Source organism: Monomorium pharaonis, chromosome 1, assembly GCF_013373865.1.
Source record: "Monomorium pharaonis isolate MP-MQ-018 chromosome 1, ASM1337386v2, whole genome shotgun sequence".
NCBI classification, from domain to species: Eukaryota; Metazoa; Arthropoda; class Insecta; order Hymenoptera; family Formicidae; genus Monomorium; species Monomorium pharaonis.
The window spans coordinates 38,452,950-38,470,222 of record NC_050467.1 but is presented as its reverse complement, the minus strand read 5'-3'; the positions used below and the strand labels follow the sequence as shown (position 1 = coordinate 38,470,222).

Sequence of the window (17,273 nt, the reverse complement as noted above, 5' to 3'; positions counted from 1 at the left end):
TCTGTCGCATTGCCTACATTCGCAAAAACAAGACAAGGAGAGAAAGGGGTAAAAATGCCATGTCTAACTATCGTATTCACCGTGCCGCAGATTTGATTAACGATCCCACTCTGTAGCAAATGGGATCGCCACTCCCATGGTCTCCGTCCGAATTGAATTCCGGCATCCCGGACACGGATTAACGGGGGACTTTATGCACTTCTTTACTTGCCACGTACGATGTAGCGGTAGTTCAGGGTTGCGCGAGCCCATTCTCCGCCGGAGATTGCATGTGCGCGGCAACGAACCTACTTGAAATGCCCTGCCATGTGACAATTCCGGTAGCCGTGGTTGTCGAAAGGGTCCGCTATTGTTTCGGCTTGTAATGCGTGCACGTGTGGGTGGTTTAATTAATGTAATTGAAGTGACTCCGGTGCGAGAGAAAAAAAAGATAAGCGCGAAACGCGCGAGCTTGAAGAAGTATGTACGCACCACCACGGTTCCGCGTGCTTTCATGAAACTAAAATAATCGCGTTATTTGACTAAATTAATGGAGACTCGGGAACACAACATTTGTGTTTTATTCTCGTGAATTGTTGCCACACTAGAAGCTTTTAATGGAAAAAATTGTTACTTTTAGCAAAACAAAATTTATTTGTATTATCATATCGCATTTTTTACCTGTGTGACAAATAGAACGATAAGTTATATTTTTTAATAAACAAACGTAACAAAGAACAAAAATTGTTTAGTAAAATGTTGCTGAAAATTAACTAAATAAGCTTGCCGTATCTTGAATAAAATTTTCACGAAGTTAAAGCAACTTTTCGAATAATAAATGATCTACCTGCTACAGTCGTATAATAAAAATTGCATCATGAGATAGCGCAAGAAATCCTTTGATACAAGCTACTAAACTTAAGCTACTGGATTAAATATTTAAATTAAGCTCATCTTATTGGCGTATTATTCATTATACCGCATTAAAAATCGATACAATTAAATACATATTCGATTCCTCTTGCACGAATTGTAAAGAATATCTAGGACATATTTCACAACATTTTTGTTTGCTAAAACTGCGATCTAATCCCACGAGTTTGATTTGCATCACTGAGTGACTAGTACCGTAAACCACCGTTGATCTTGAATTGACTATACGCTACGCTAGATACGCTAAGGCCATGTGAAATCGATGGTATTCGGTTCGGCCGAGCGATTATCGTGCGATATAAAAGAGCTGATATTATTGCGCGAATATCACAGTGCATGCCGGCGCGTTACTACATCAGAAGTCCCTCTGTCTTGTGTCTACTCCATTTACTGAGGTATACATACAATTTCGAGTAAATTCGTGGATTGAATTGGAGTACCCGGGCTTCCACAAGCAACGGGGACATCCACAAAACAAATGAAGATCTATGTAGGATGGTATGCCGCTTACGCTGTGCTCTGCGTTTGCGCGCATCCGTCGAGAGACCGACCTAACGAGATGTACATTAGCAGCTCGAGATCGTTTAATCCAAAATCAACAGCTAATGGTTTCGAGAAGCAGCTATCTGCGACTGAATTGTTCAAGATCTTCGAGGATAGTGAAGATTTCGAGGAGGAAGAGGAACCGTCAACAATGAGAGCGATCGTTACGAGGGCAAAGACTAGGCCGGTTCTACTACCCTTGATCATAGAACCCGAGGCGGAAATGTTGCCGGCCGGTTACAGAGGCGTGAAGCCGCCTGGAGTCACCCATATGGAACTTGCGTTCCTGAAACCGCAAATAAGCCCATCGGGCCGCAAGAGTGCGACATTACGGGCTTCGACGCCGGATGACGAGAACTCCGGTAAATCCAGCGAATTTAATCGAGATAACGACGCGCATTATGCTGCGACGAAGCATAAGACGCAAGCCGCAAGTGATGACCACGCTAACGATAGCCTCACCGTTGTCGAGGTAGGTTCAAAGGGCGACACAAGAAAGCAGAACGAGATGGCCGAGTACAGAGAAGTTTCCGGCGTGAGTAAAAGCCATTCCGAAAATGAGAATCGCGCGAAGAATCATAAAGAAGAAGTCGTAAAAAAGAAGGAAGCTACCTACGAGACCGGAGATGATCACGAGAAGGCCCGTAACACCGCCGGATATAGCAACGTTTATCACAAAGATGAGTTCAAGAAAGACGCTGATTTCTACAATAACGGGCATCAAGGTGGGCATTTCGAGAAACACGGTCGATATGACGAAAGACACGCTGCTGCTAAGGGCAAATATGCAAAAGGCAGAAGTAACGGTTCTAGATTCATCGAGGAAGCCAACAAACAAGCTAACAGAGAAAGTTCGAAGAAAAGACGAGAGACAACCAGGAAGCCCAAGGTCACCCTAAGACAGATTCCTTAGGAACTTGGGCGGATTCACGAAGCAGACGGGCTTAACAAAGAGTTGAAAGTTCGCTTTCAGCAACGACGACCTAAGTTAACATGTTATGACGCTCGCGTGAGTCATAATTGTATAGTAGTTGTTAATTCAAAGATACAATTATTCAAACAAATATTACACCGTATTCATATATTTAATAATGCACGTACATTTATCCATAGGGGTTTCATGTATACACGCGCGATTTAGTACAATATAAAATTATATAAACGCGAATTTTCTTTCCCCTTTCGTTTTTGTATTTTATTAATAAATCGATTAAAAACAAACATATTATTTGTCATTTTAATATCGTCACAATTTTATAATTATAAGAAAGAATACATAAATCGATGTCCTCGTTACATTCATCAAATTCATCGATTTTTAATTCAGCAAAAAATTTTTAATTAATAATCAAGCAACTGAAGAGCTTCGGCAATAAATTTAATTTCTCCGATTCATCACAACGCAATGATCCTTGTTTTATTTACGCAACCGATAGGGATAATTGAACACCCAATCGCAATCGGCCGCGGCCGGCGGTTAATGGATGTTAAACAATACCCGCATTGTTGTGCCCGATGAATTGCAATCTTTCGCGAGTGGTCTCGCCGCGAAATGAGAATCAAGGTACATAATTGATGCATATAGGAGTCGTTGTATCTCCCCGCGTTCTCGTTGCGGGCTCGCCACCGGAGCGCCCGCGAGGGCATTCCACTTCGGTAACCTATACCTATCGGTCTCCTACCAACTCCGCTCTAGTCTGACTACGATATATATATAGATATATGTATAAAGCCCGCATCCCCTTCGTGGCTCAGTGAGCTCGGGTTCCCCGCATTCATCAACAATAAGCCGCGGCACCTACCGTCCTCGCATACGTATCTGCGAGAACCACCTTATGTAGGTACGTGTGTATATTCGCGCGGTAGCTATGCCACCCTCTCCCTACGCACACACGCCGTGTCGATGCGTGTACGTGCACGCACGCGATGGTTGTATTTTATATGTATCTGTCGGTCTATGTACACGGTGTATATAAAGGTGCATGTATATCGGAAGTGGTGGAACGCGGCGCGAATACATAAATCAGATGCCGCTCTGCAGGCTGCCACCCATATCACTTCGTACAACGGCCATGAATGAATAGAGCCGTGTTTGAGTTATCGTCCGACCTGGTCTTCCAGAAACTGCGGAACGCCGGCGTTAAGTTTTACCGCTCGGAATGCTTCTTAATGGAAGTGAAACGCGTTCCCCTTTAACTGCTTTAACACGCTGTATGAATTTCCGCAGAATTCAACACAGAATTCGAGTAAAGCGACTACGAACGTTATCTAATTACATAAGTTGTCTTATTTTGGTATTTTGTAGTTCAATCAATGTTCTCGCGAAACCTTGGCGCGTACGTAACGAACGTCAGCTCTCGGATAATTTACGTCAAAGAAGTAGATCTGACAGTTTACCTCGACGGCGACGTTTTATCCCGAGAAGAAATGCAATTTATCTTCTGATAATCTCCAATCCTTCGAAAGCGGACGTTCGCCTCGTATCTTGCCCTCCTTCCTTTTTATTTGACCGTCGCACGTCCGATGCGCTCGTGTGATTCTCCGAGAACGCCTGATTTCGGCGATCTGATCGCCTTTTCGCGATAGTTTATTGTCACCCGTTTATCTTCACTGGGAAAAACTCTAGCAGTGAAACAACGAGAAAGTCTACCAAAAACCACATTCTGAAGTTTGAGGTTTGTTTCGCAATTTGTGTGAATGACATAAAGTTACGCGAGTATCATAAAAAATTGACAGAAAAGTATGGAGTACACCGTAGAGGAGCGCAGGAAACGTAAATAATATATTTAATTTATTACAAGTACGTATGTGAGTTCAGACGTTATCATTTATTATTAATATGCGAAAAAGAGCCAAGTAAGTAACTTTCGTTTTTATATGGTTTAAATACCTCGCATTACATATCTACAAGGTATACATATAAAATAAACCTAAAAATAAAAAAATAAAAATAAAAACTTACATGTCAAATATCAATCGACGTCAATGCAGTAAATCTATTGTGGAATGCATACAAGAACGGCTGAGGTGTGTTGCATATTTTAATAAAGAATTGCAATAGGAGTAGACGTACATTTTCAGAGGGGTCACCGCGACAGAAATATGATATCGATTTTGTCAAGATTGATTTGCTCAGTTGCAAGGTGCGTGAAATACAAATCGCACCTTGGCATACTTAAAAATCAAGGCTACAGTTTGCGCATCGCAAAACGAAATTATGCTGTAAGTAAAGCTTACGTTTCATAAAAATGTCATAGAAATAACAGTACTTAATGCAGATTTAATTTTAAATATTAGCCTAATCTGTAAAATAAATTAAATTTTACAAGTGCAAATTTTAAATTTTACAAGACATTTGTTTACGAAAAAAATATTTTGTTAAAAACTTAAATTCTTTATATTCGATTTATATTGACATTTACTACGGCAAAAATTCATATGTATTTATCATACTATGTAATTATAAATATGATATATATAATAGAACAAGCTAGTTTACAAGACACGATTGGCTCTTCCGACGGACTACGAGAGAGTGATGACTTTCATGAGTGACGCATTCTATAAGGACGATCCAACCATGGTGAACATAGGTTTGGACAAAGAGGAACCCTCGCCGTCTTTGCTAAAAATCATGTACGACGAGATCCGCGAGGGCATGACAATAATTGCCGAAGGAGGGGACAACTGCATCATAGGTGCCGCGGTGAACGCCGGCTCTTGTCCTTGGGATCCCGACAAGTTCGTCGAGTTGGCTAGGTGCTGCGAATGCGGGCCAGCCCGCGACGTGATCGAGTTCGATGCTTACGTGACCTGTAAGCCGAATCTCTGGGAGCACTATTGCGTTCTCAAGATTTTCGAGTGCAGCTATCTCGCGGTCAGACCGGATGTCCGGAACCAGGGTATTGCTAGAAAGCTCGTGCTAGATAGCTGGTATCTCGCGCGCGATTGCGGCTATCGATTGTTCCGTGTTGACTGCAACAATAGGTGAGTCCAGTTGGCTGACCGTGGAATTCTGGTTAGGCTACAGGCGCGTAAGGAATGCGAGTCGTTTCGGCGCGGTTTCCTCGCCTCGGCGGGATCTTGAGTAATTTTCGCGACGGGTCGCGTCAACGAGAAAGATCGCCGAACTCTATCCGTCGTGCATCACATGTTCAACGTAACTGTTACCTTGTAATTCGAACTGGCTAGAGAGCTCGAGACAGCTGACGTATGGCTTCGTGTCGTATTAAAAGAATAACGATTGCGTTAATTAGGATTAGTCTAGCATGTGCGATAACTTGATGAGTTTCTCAGTGCATACGAGCACGTTATTCGATACGTAATGTTATCTATCGTCACCTTGCAGTCATACATTACGCAAATAGGATCGCTACGTGTAAAATTAAATTGACAGATTCACATGGATATTAATCTGAAGTCCGATATCTAATATGAACATATCCGTTACAGATATATTGCACGGATCGCAAAAGGTTTCGGTTGGAAACGAGTATGCACAATACCGTTTAATGAATATGCAAAGGATGGCGAACTTGTTTTTAAATACATTACAGAACCACATACCGAAGTACAAATATACATTGATCAAGTTACGGCTTGCAAAGATTATTGTCCGTTTCATAAGAAATGTGAAAAGATAACATCAGCGCCAAAAATAGACAAGGACTGTTAATACTGTCTTAAGAATTAATCTACATATCCCTAACGTGCTCTATCAATAAAACATTAATAAATATTTTATAGAAATGTTATACTCGGTGGAAAATATTTTTACCATAAATCTAATGTGTTTCTCGTGTTCGAACTATATTGTGAAAATGACTTGTAAGGAAATTTATACATTAAAAAAATAATGTAATATTCTTCATACGACTCCAAATTACTAAAAAAAATCTAGTTCAATAATTAATGGTTGCATGTACTCTTTATCTTCATGTGCAAAAAATAAACAGATAATAAATTATAATAAAAAAGTATACCTGTGACTTGATAAAGCACAATGCATACTTAGTAGTTTGGAACAAAGTTTTTGTTCACTTTGATGACATACATCGATTTCACAAGTACTAATCCCGGCAGTTGAGCTTATTGGAATAGTCTGTCAGAGACGAGAACAGTGATTGATGAGTTCAACGGCAGCTTATCCCGCGAGGAAACTCCTTTGAGTACGATTGAATAATACATAGCGGCGCGCAAATGAAATTCCCGATATTTGACTTCTAAGCTCTACCTCTCGAACGAAAGCCCGGCGGCTAAACTTCTACTGCCTGCGAAATTACGATTGCTCGGAGTTGCGAGTATACCGAACTCGGTTCTCAAATTTAGGCGAAAAGAGACGGATTCTCTTTTGCGTCTGGAACGTCTATCGAGTCTTCCCGAAAAGGGTTCCATAGAATCAGTCTGCCAAACAAGGGTAGGCCGTTTTCGCTAATCAACTAACGTCATAAAATACTAATGATTCATACGTGACGATCACGCATTTACAAACGTTTTGTAGATGACGGGGGGAATAAATTTTGCAACAGCATCCATACTTGACACTATACCTTAGAAAGGTAGCAATTATTGCACATACGTTCGTATTTACGGAATTATGCGTTTACGCATTGTAAACACTATTCAGAGCGATTCAGCTAATGTTGGCAATTGTTTGCCGAATTGAAATGTAAGATTGACGGGGTCTTTCTTCTTACAATGCGTGTTGACATTAGTTGTAAAATCCTACTATTGTCAACAAAACTGCAGTTCTCCTTTTCTTTCTTAAAATTGAAATTATTAAAAAACGTTAAAAATAATCGTTTTTTAAAGCCAAAAATATCTTAAAGTAATAATTAAAAAATTATATGCACTTAATAATTGATTTGAAATTTGCGTTCCGACATGCTTAAATATATATCTTGTATTTTTTTAGTTTTGTTTTGCAAGCATGTATAATGTCATAACAACAGAAGTACGAGTTTATCGCCGTATCAGCCATTGAAAAACGTTCATCCTTAGTCGATGCACGCGCGCCCGGCACGCAAGCACGTATATTAAATGCGTTTCTAGTGTACGTCGAATCAAAATCAAATCGAGCTTAGTACGTGATCGGATGGCTGCGGAGCCAAACAGACGACGGGAATCCTTTACTGATCGAGGCAACGATGGTTTCCCCTAACTCGCCCCGCAGTTTCTCAACTGTAATTTCAACTCGATAGTTGCCACGGTATTACGGAATTGCGCGTAGCTCCCTAACTCCATTAATCATTACGGCTCCGGGATCGACCAAAGATCGTTTTTGAGAGGTCCATATATATATATGTTGTAGAACATTACAATAATCAAGTTAAAATTTATATAAAGATTTTTATGTGAAAGTTCTGAATATCATGTAGAACTTTTATTTTAAATGTATATTTATACACTGAAAAAAATTGACTAAATTGAAATAAATATTTTTTCAAACAGTACCAAGTAGAAGTTTTGTAAAAAGTAAGTGATATTTATTTCAAATAAGATAATATTCTCTATAATTTGACAAATGTATTATACATAGGGTCGGTTGCCATATTAAAAATTTTTTAACTAGAACTTACGGCCTAAAACCCCAGACATTTCTGTTGCAACTCTAGACATATAATACGAGAATACGTTAATTACACATAAAAATTATAAAATCATACGATAGTCTGCATCCAACTGTAATTTGCCGTACCAATGCTTTAAATGTGATACTAAACACGAACTAGCTAAATGCAGATATCTGCCGCATATACAATTAGAGAAGTCAAAACTATTTTGCGTCAATTGTAATAGCTACAGCCACCCTGTCTCGTATAGAGACTGCCCTCAAATAATTGAGAATAAAAACAGAATTAAGAACATAAGCACTAACGCCAATGACACAAAAAATCAAGACAAAAGAGAAAACCCGATTAAATAAATCATTAATAAACCCGGAATTCAGCTACGCGGCCATAATCAAAAATAAAAACACCCAAGTAAGCAAAGTGACAGATAATATCAATAACGCGATAAACAATGTAATGACTAAAATTAAAAATAATATAACAAAATTAGAAAAAAAAGTTGAAAATAATGCAACAAAAATAAACGCAATAGCCTCCTTGGAAAAATTTATTGGTAGTCACTTTCAATCCGAATAAATCACGGACAATGAGTAAAATAAAAATTTAAAAAAAAGTAATTTTCGCAATAATTTAAATATAGCTTTTGCGAAAAATAATATCTCAGTCAGGGTGGTCAGTCCTGGCTAAGATATGTATTATTTTTTCAATAATTTATATACAACTTTTGCGAAAAATAAAATCTCAGCCAGGGTGGTCAGTCATGGCTAGGTATTTATATAAGGACAAATTTTTAACGCTTTCAAAAATCCCTCCGGACGTCTCCGAATGCCCTGAAAAAGAGGACAGTGTCCGGGAAAAAGGGAACGAATGGCAACCCTATATTTATTTGTGGAATTAATCGGCACGTGGCGTCATCGTCGATCAAATACGAATCATTGTGAAAATACTAACACAGAACACTGTTTGCAAAGATTTATATTCATGCGCATTGTATATATAGTATATTTTTATTTAAAACGTTTTAATTTTATACGTTAACGCAATTTATGTTTACATACACTAAAAAAAAAAATTTATTAGATTGAAATAAATATTTTTCAAATCGTACCGAGCAGAAGTTTTGTAAAAAATATGTAACATTTATTTCAAATAAGATATTTTCTATAATTTACAAAATGTATTATACGATTTCTAAAATGTATAATAAATAAATTTACTCACCAGCCGATGAACCAATGTTTTCCTCGTTCCAGCCCGATGAATCAATGATGTTTTCCTCGTTGCGTTGTTGCTGCAGTCACCTTGCAACACTTGCACACGCACTTGACACGAACGACGCGAGGGACGCGACCACTTTGTTTATGTCGTCGACTCGGTTCGACATCCCCGGCGATGCTTTCCGCGGAGAACGCGGGGACGCGACGAGATCGTGCGGAGACAGGGACCGCGACATGAAGCGACGAAAAACTCAAGCGATTTTAGCGTTAATTTTCCACAGGCGGGAGGGGAAAGGGGAAAGGGGCGCGAGAGACCCGATCACTTTGTACGTCGATTAACGGCGTCGGGTCGGTTCGACATCCTCGGCGATGCCTTCCGCGGGGAAACTCGCTTTCGACCGACGGGAAGACGCGAGGAACGCGACGAGATCTCGCCTCGTGACACTAGAAAGACGAAACAACGGCGGCGACGCGGCACTCCTCGTTGCGTACTCCGGACACCGGGCGTCCAGCGACGAATTCCGTTGACGAACCACGGCACTTGTGTCCCGACGGCGTTTGCGAGCGATCCACGGTGATCTCGAACTTGCAAATCGCCAAGAAACGCGTGATGCAAAAGGATAATTGCGTGTCGAACGGAGACGGGGACGGACCGCGACACGACGCGAACGCGAATGACCGTGCACTAATTACGTCACAACATGGCGGTCCTTGCACACGACGCGACGAAAATCTCACGCGATTTTGGAGCGAATTTTCTACAGACAAAAGGGGACAGGGGCGCGACCACTTTGCGCGCCAATTAATGTCGTCGACATCCCCGGTGATGTCTTCCGCGGGGAAACTCGCTCTCGTGACCGACGAGGTCACGAGGAACGCGACGAAATATAACCTCGCGACACTAGAAAGACGAAACAACAGCGGCGACGCGGCACTCCTCGTTCCGTATGCCGGACATCGGCATCCTCGGCGATGCCTTCCGCGGGAAAATTCACTCTCGACCGACGAGAGGACGCGAGAACGCGATAAGATCTCACTTCGCGGCACTAAAGAAACGACACTTGCCGAATGAAAAAACGCACGACCGCGAATCGTAACCGACATGACCTCTCACTTGCGTATTCGCGATGGTACTGACTCGCCTAGCAAACCGTGGGAGGGGGCAAGTAGCCGATTGGCCTTGACACTCGGGAGAGAAAATTCGTGAAAAAGAAAAAACTCGAGCGCTTTGGCTCGTGCCTGGCGTGTACCAAATGTCACATAAAAACATGAGCTTTGTTTCCGAGAAGAGATTAGCCGTACACATAGAGAGGCTCGATGTTTTGATTAAAAAAAAATTTGTTTGCAATATGCCAGTATTATATACACCGCACATTATTATTTAATTTCGTTAGTACACATTGATGTCCGATATGAAATTCACGAATGTTTTATCAGAAACAAGACAAAAGAAAAAAATGTATTTATTTATTTATTTATTCATTACTGTATACGCCTATATATTGAAAAAACTGGCAGAATCTAATAATTCTTTTCGTATATTAATTTATATAACTTTTAATCCTGAAAGAATAAAAAAGAAAGAGAAGAGAAAAATAAATTCAATATTTTTACTATAAAATATTAATTATTTCCTTCTCTGCCAAATTCTATAAATATCAGTTATTTTACTTAATTAATGTTTTTCAAATTACTTATTTATTTTAAACATATTTATTTTTAAATATTTATTTCAAACATTTTATTCTTTTATTTGAAATATTTACTTACTTTAATATTTTATATAAATAAATAAAAGATATGAATCCATAAAATGTCTACAATTTTTATTTGTGATTTTACAAAAGATTATTATATATTTAACAATTTTCACAATCAGATCTACACACAATATATCTGGATTTTTTATCGATTTAAATTATGATTCAAATTATTCACTCTTAAATTGATTGTAAATTCCATGAGAAAAATTAGCTACAAATTTGAAATTAAAAATTAAACTATTATTTTTTGTAAATCTATCAAGTATTTTAATTTTATTATATTTAATTGTTACTCAGCCACTTAATGAGTGGTCATGTCACATTGGAAAAAGCACGGTAAAAAAACTAAATAATAAAAATATTTAAAACCGGGACGCACATAATTTTCCCGGATGTCACCGGATGTCACGACTTAATATTGGCAAACATTAAATAATACATTTTTTAAAGAGATTCCAAAAACTTTGTTGCTCGTTGGTGCCAAATTTTATCTGAATTTTATCTTTTTTTTAATTTTATTTTATCTGCTCACTGATCATCGATAACTTAATCCACGATTTCACTTTCTATAAAAATAGATATTTTAAAGGTCCGTGAAATAAAAAGATCCTGAAGTTCTTACACTGAAAAAAAATGCAATATATCCAATAAGATATGTTGTTACGGGCTACCACTACAGATATACTCAATACAATAATATTTACTATTAATGCAAGTACAATGTTGATACTGCAATTATTGTATTGAGTAATTTGTGTAGTTGGCAGTCCGCAATTACATATGTTATTGGCTATATTACTTTTTTTCTGTGTAGGACGTAACAATTATTAATGTCGCAGTTATATGTTGTTACTAACAAGTTTGTTCACGTTTCAAGCATAAATAAAAGAGAAAAAAATAAATTGCATTAACAGATAAGTTGTATTATATAAGAACCTTTTAATAAATCATAAATTATCTGTACATAACGTTTTTATCGCATCATTATATGCGCGTAGTAGTAATAAAATAGCTGTAATAATGTTCGCATCACATTAAAAGTATTAAAAATATTACTCTGTTTTTTGACACCAACAAAGTCAAAGCGCTTATACAATGTGACAGTTTAACATTTATTCAATTTTGTTTTCTATTTGATCATTGTTTCCGGATTGAATTTGGATCTTAAATGTCTCATAGTTTCACATACAGTCTTGTATCTTAGCCCGAACATACGACAAAATTTGACTTTATTATAATCACGATTAGATAACATTAAAGAATTTTTGGGGGGGGAGGGATTATTGAGTGTGCCCTCCGCCTATTTCTGTATAGTGGCTATTTTGGCACTCTTTCTCTATCTCTGTCTAATTTTTGATTTCCTGCTGTACTTTATATTATCTTTCCTATGTGTTTGATATAATGTCACAGAATTCTTAGCGGTTCAATATCTAATTTTTTAAACTAGTCCTCTATGTCGTATGGGTTTCTTACTCCAATGGAGGTTAACTGACTATACATTCTCCCTCTAGCCTCCCTCTAGTCATATTAGTAATATTAATAAATATTAAAGGAGTACTGTGGAATGCGAGAGGATAGACAAACAAACATTCCGAATTATAGAAAAGAATTCAAGAGTATGATATTGCTATAATAACAGAAACAAAGAGCAAAGGAAAGCAGCATTTCAGAATACCACGATACATTCAAGAAGACTTAAAATGTGAGTCGAAACGTTACGTTTGTGAATTTGATGTATAATTTTATTGCGTTTACATTGCACATTTGTATGTTTTATTTAACTGTGTTCATGTTGCAACGTTAGATGTTTATTCAATATTCGTTAATTTTTGCACCGTTACACATAGTGCTGGCTCTTATTGGCGATATGGTCTCTTAAGGTATTAAAAATATTATTAAAGACATTAAAATTTTATTGCTTTTTATGTGTCGTTAAGCTGATAAAGTTAATAAAGTTCAGATTATTTTGGTCTACAGCGAATTTTGGTGGTGAATAAAATTTTTCTATTATTTGAACATTCTTAACAAACATAAACTGCCCGCTGACAATTTTGTCCATCTTAAAACATAATTGCTAGCTAGATATCGATATTTAGAAGCATCTTTAAGATCTCCCCTTTTCCGAAAAAAACTAAAAATAATTTTTTTCAGGAAAGAGAATTTTAAAGATCCTTGTGAGGATCGATATCTAGATAGTAACTACATTTCAAGACTACGAATCAATCGATTGAAAGCGGTTTTCCTTGAAGAAATTCTTTTAAAAATGAATTTTCTGAATAATTTTAATATCATTCTTATACCAAACTTGATATGTAGATACTGAATCGAGTATCATTACTTCCTGTTAATGACGTGACAACATCATAAATTAAGACAGGTTTATAAAAAAATTCTATCCAACATTTACATATACCATTGATTCTTGAAATCAAATACAGTCTGAGTTTATCTTTTCATTCGAAACCTTGTGCAATACGCTTGTGCTACCGTTACTAAATATTAATAATCTTACGCTTTATAAAAATTATTTAAATAATGTTAGTATAACTTATTAACAACGTGTGTAATCTAATTAATCTAAAATGCTTTATAAAATATAAGATCATTAAATTTTTATTCGTTTTATAAAAAAAAGATTTTGTGCATGTGCGTGTGTATATACACATAAAAACTCAAGTTAGTGTAGTGCTGATTGCATCAGTTTTTTAAATCTATCTGTAAATGTAAAAATTAATTTTATATTATTTTAGAAGATAATGTTAAAAAACAAAAATATAATTTATTATGTTAAACGTAATATTTGCCTTATAATTTTCTGATTGCAAAATAAATTTGTTATTCTTTGACAATATATATGTAATATATATCATAGTGGTTACAAATACATATAATTATTAGGTTCTTTCTGTTCATAGGATGAGACTCACTACTAGTATTTCACCAATTATCACAATCCTATGGATTCTAATTACGAGTAATTTTGCATACGGTAAAAAGCTATTGATCATTACTCCAACTCCATCCTACAGTCATCAGATAGTATTTCGAGCAATATGCCTTGCTTTAAATAAGCGAGGACACGATATAGTAACATTGACTCCTAATGTTCTAAACGATACTAGTCTAACAAACTATACAGAAATAGATTTCGGTTTTGAATATGAAAAAATTAACGATACTGATATCAGCCCGAGTCGTTGGAATCTCACTCAATTGGCGGGATTAAAAACAAGATTACGGACATTGGGTCATAACATCGCGGAGGATGTCCTCAGCCATCCTGATCTTGTAAAGTATTATGCGAATGGAACTGATGTGCAATTTGACGCAGTAATAGCGGAAATGATTATGACTCCTGCGATCTACATCTTAGCACACAGATTTAATGCACCTTTAATAGGTAAGGTTAAACAAAATTATATACAGTTATGATATAATTATATGATTCATTATGTAACAAATATAAACGCTGTTATTCGAACAAGTGTTGTAACTACAGGTATCATGTCTATGGACTTGCAAAACTGCCACCGTTTCATTCTCGGTAGTCCCGTGTTGCCATCACATCCCTCGAACTGGGAACTTGAAGATTTCACAGGATTAAATCTACCATTTTGGAAGCGATTGATGAATTTCGTTAATACTTGGTGGAACATATATTCATGGTTTACTTTCGCGAACAAACAACAAAAAATTGCGGAGAAGTATTTCGGTAATGATATACCGCACATTATCGACGTTTCAAAAAATATGAGTCTTATTTTGATCAATCAAGAACCGTCTCTCGCATACGCGAGACCCGAAATACCTAACATTGTTCATTTCAGTGGACTGCACATCGCAAAAACACCGCCGTTGTTACCACAAGTAAGACATTTCGTAATAATTATCAACTGATATTGAAGTTCTATTTCATATTATTAATTATTCTCGCACTATGTAAAGCGTTTAAAACAAATATATGTTCATAAAATTTTATCTCATAGGATTTAAAAGAATTCTTGGATAGTGCGATAAACGGCTTCATTTATATGAGTTTAGGATCAAACACAAAAAGCAAATTATTGCCGAACAAAATATTGAAGATTTTTAGGAATACGTTTGTTAATTTGCCGTATAAAGTACTGTGGAAATTTGAGAATGATAGTTTTGACATTCCCTCTAATGTTATGATCTCTAAGTGGGTCCCGCAGCAGAGTGTACTGGGTAAATTGAAACAGATAAACCAAAAACTTTATGCATAAAAAGAAGTTTTGTTGAAATATTAAAAAATTTAGTTAGAACTGAAAATAATTTATTAGACTTAATTATTAAAATATATATGCTCTCAAGCTGATTGCTAGAATGTCAAAATTCTTTACAGTGTTGTTCATATTACACTTAAATATCCTTCATAATTATTTTAAAGATAAAAAGTAATTATTTATAGAATTACTTTCAGATTTATAGCTAGTTAAATTTTTAGACATTTCAGCAACATCGTTTCTTCCATATAAAAATTAATACTGAGTTTATTAATTGTTTCTCTTTTATCTCCTTATTTTAGCTCATCCAAACATCAAGCTCTTCATTTATCAAGGCGGTCTGCAGAGTACCGAAGAAGCGGTTCATTACGCCGTCCCGCTCGTAGGAATACCGTTTGTCTTCGATCAGGTGTACCAAGTTATGAAAATGGTTTCTCTGGGAGTTGCAAGATACCTAAACATAGTCCAGCTTACGACATCGGAATTGCACGATACTGTACTGGAAGTCGCCGATGATAAAAGGTAATTATAATGTCAATTATAAGTGCGCGCACGCCTATGTATGTACGATAGCAATCGTCTACTTATGGATAGAAAATGACAATCATTGTGTTTACATATAATAACAAGCATGCACATATATTCTCCTTCCAGATACAAAGATAGGATGTTGGCGTTACGTGCTCTCACAAAGGACAAGCCTTACGATAGCTTAGAGAATGTTATATGGTGGATCGAGTACGTAATGCGTCACAATGGTGCACCTCATTTACGTTTCAATGGAGCCGATACCGTGTGGTATCAGCAATTCGATTTAGATGTCACTGTATTCCTGACGATAACATTATTCTTAGTTTTATGCGCTATTTTATACACTATAGGATGGATTTCGAAGCAGTTATATACGTATTACGATATAGGTAATCGATGCATACTGCGTAAGTGGATTAGAAATAAGGTGAAATTGGCGTAATCAGGTTGTGTAGGTTGAAAAAAGTCGTCATTGCGAGAAATTTTGTCTGTTTGTCTGTATGTGAGCTTGAGCGTAATTTGGTTTAGCAATAGAATTGTTTTGGAAATGCGCAAACTATGCGAAATGGTCACGGAAGAGTACCTCTTTTATTCCTCGAACATTTGCATGTGGATTTTACAGTGCTCATTTATACGAAAAACAGAGAAGCATAGAAGTCGGAGAAAGTGTGAGAGGGTAAATTTTGGTAAACGCTGTGAATATAAAACTGGTGGTTTGAGTGAAATGGGTTTTGTAAACGTATGAAATTGCATCTCGACATTCATTATGCTCATTTGCGCATAGAATTACGAAATATAGAAAGAAAGGAAGAGTAAGGGAAATAAAAAAATATAGGAAGCAGCCAATAATTGTGTAATTCATGCAAATACCTATACACATTTTGTACGGTCGTCGTACATTCGACACGTTCTTTCGATGCATTCGTAATCTCGTAGAAATTCAAAACTCAATTAGTTTCGGAAGTGATGCTAAGCGTCAGATGTTATTGTTAATATGACCGATGCGTTTCGAATATCCGGTTAATGAGGCCCCCTTTGCCATCGGTCCACGCATCCATTTGGCAGATGGACCTAATTCAGAGTGCAAGGATCCATTAACACGTATATTCGCCCCAAGGAATGTATAGCGCGATAATGTATACGATGCTAACATCGCGCACGTACACAGGGCCAAACGCCGTAGACCCAGCACACGTATTCTATGAACATTGCAGCAACAATTAGGAAACCCCTTTGCCATTGGGCGGAATACATATCTACGGCTATTTCAAGTGCCTGTGTGAAACCTATGCGAATCGCGAACACGTACACAAGTACACATGGCACCGATGACTATGGCATTCATCGCCATTGTAACATATAGTCGCGCGTACACTGTACGCGCGTATACTATTCCTGTCTCGAAAGCGAAATATTGACTAATCAAGGCATTGATTAGAAATTTGATATATATAGAGACACTTTCAATTTATTCGATCTTATTAACAATCC

General features: G+C 37.1%; 3 protein-coding genes across 3 annotated transcripts; all 3 read left to right on the top strand.

The window, feature by feature from the left end:
- The first annotated feature begins 115 nt into the window (after nt 1–115).
- On the top strand, nt 116–4,412 carry LOC105835911. Its single transcript, XM_028191672.2, has one exon. It carries the CDS (start codon nt 1,391–1,393, stop codon nt 2,366–2,368), a length of 978 nt encoding a protein of 325 aa, XP_028047473.1. The 5' UTR covers nt 116–1,390; the 3' UTR covers nt 2,369–4,412.
- A 49-nt stretch (nt 4,413–4,461) lies between these two features.
- On the top strand, nt 4,462–8,337 carry LOC105835910. Its single transcript, XM_036291861.1, has 3 exons — nt 4,462–4,482; nt 4,940–5,442; nt 5,908–8,337. The coding sequence occupies exons 1-3, from the start codon at nt 4,462–4,464 to the stop codon at nt 6,128–6,130; spliced, it is 747 nt and encodes a 248-aa protein (XP_036147754.1). The 3' UTR covers nt 6,131–8,337.
- A 3,439-nt stretch (nt 8,338–11,776) lies between these two features.
- Nucleotides 11,777–16,627, top strand: LOC105835919 (UDP-glucosyltransferase 2). Its single transcript, XM_012679578.3, has 6 exons — nt 11,777–13,544; nt 13,923–14,407; nt 14,507–14,874; nt 14,994–15,213; nt 15,554–15,773; nt 15,906–16,627. Coding segments are annotated over exons 1-6 (1,614 nt in total). The 5' UTR covers nt 11,777–13,542; the 3' UTR covers nt 16,225–16,627.
- The last annotated feature ends 646 nt before the right edge of the window (nt 16,628–17,273 follow it).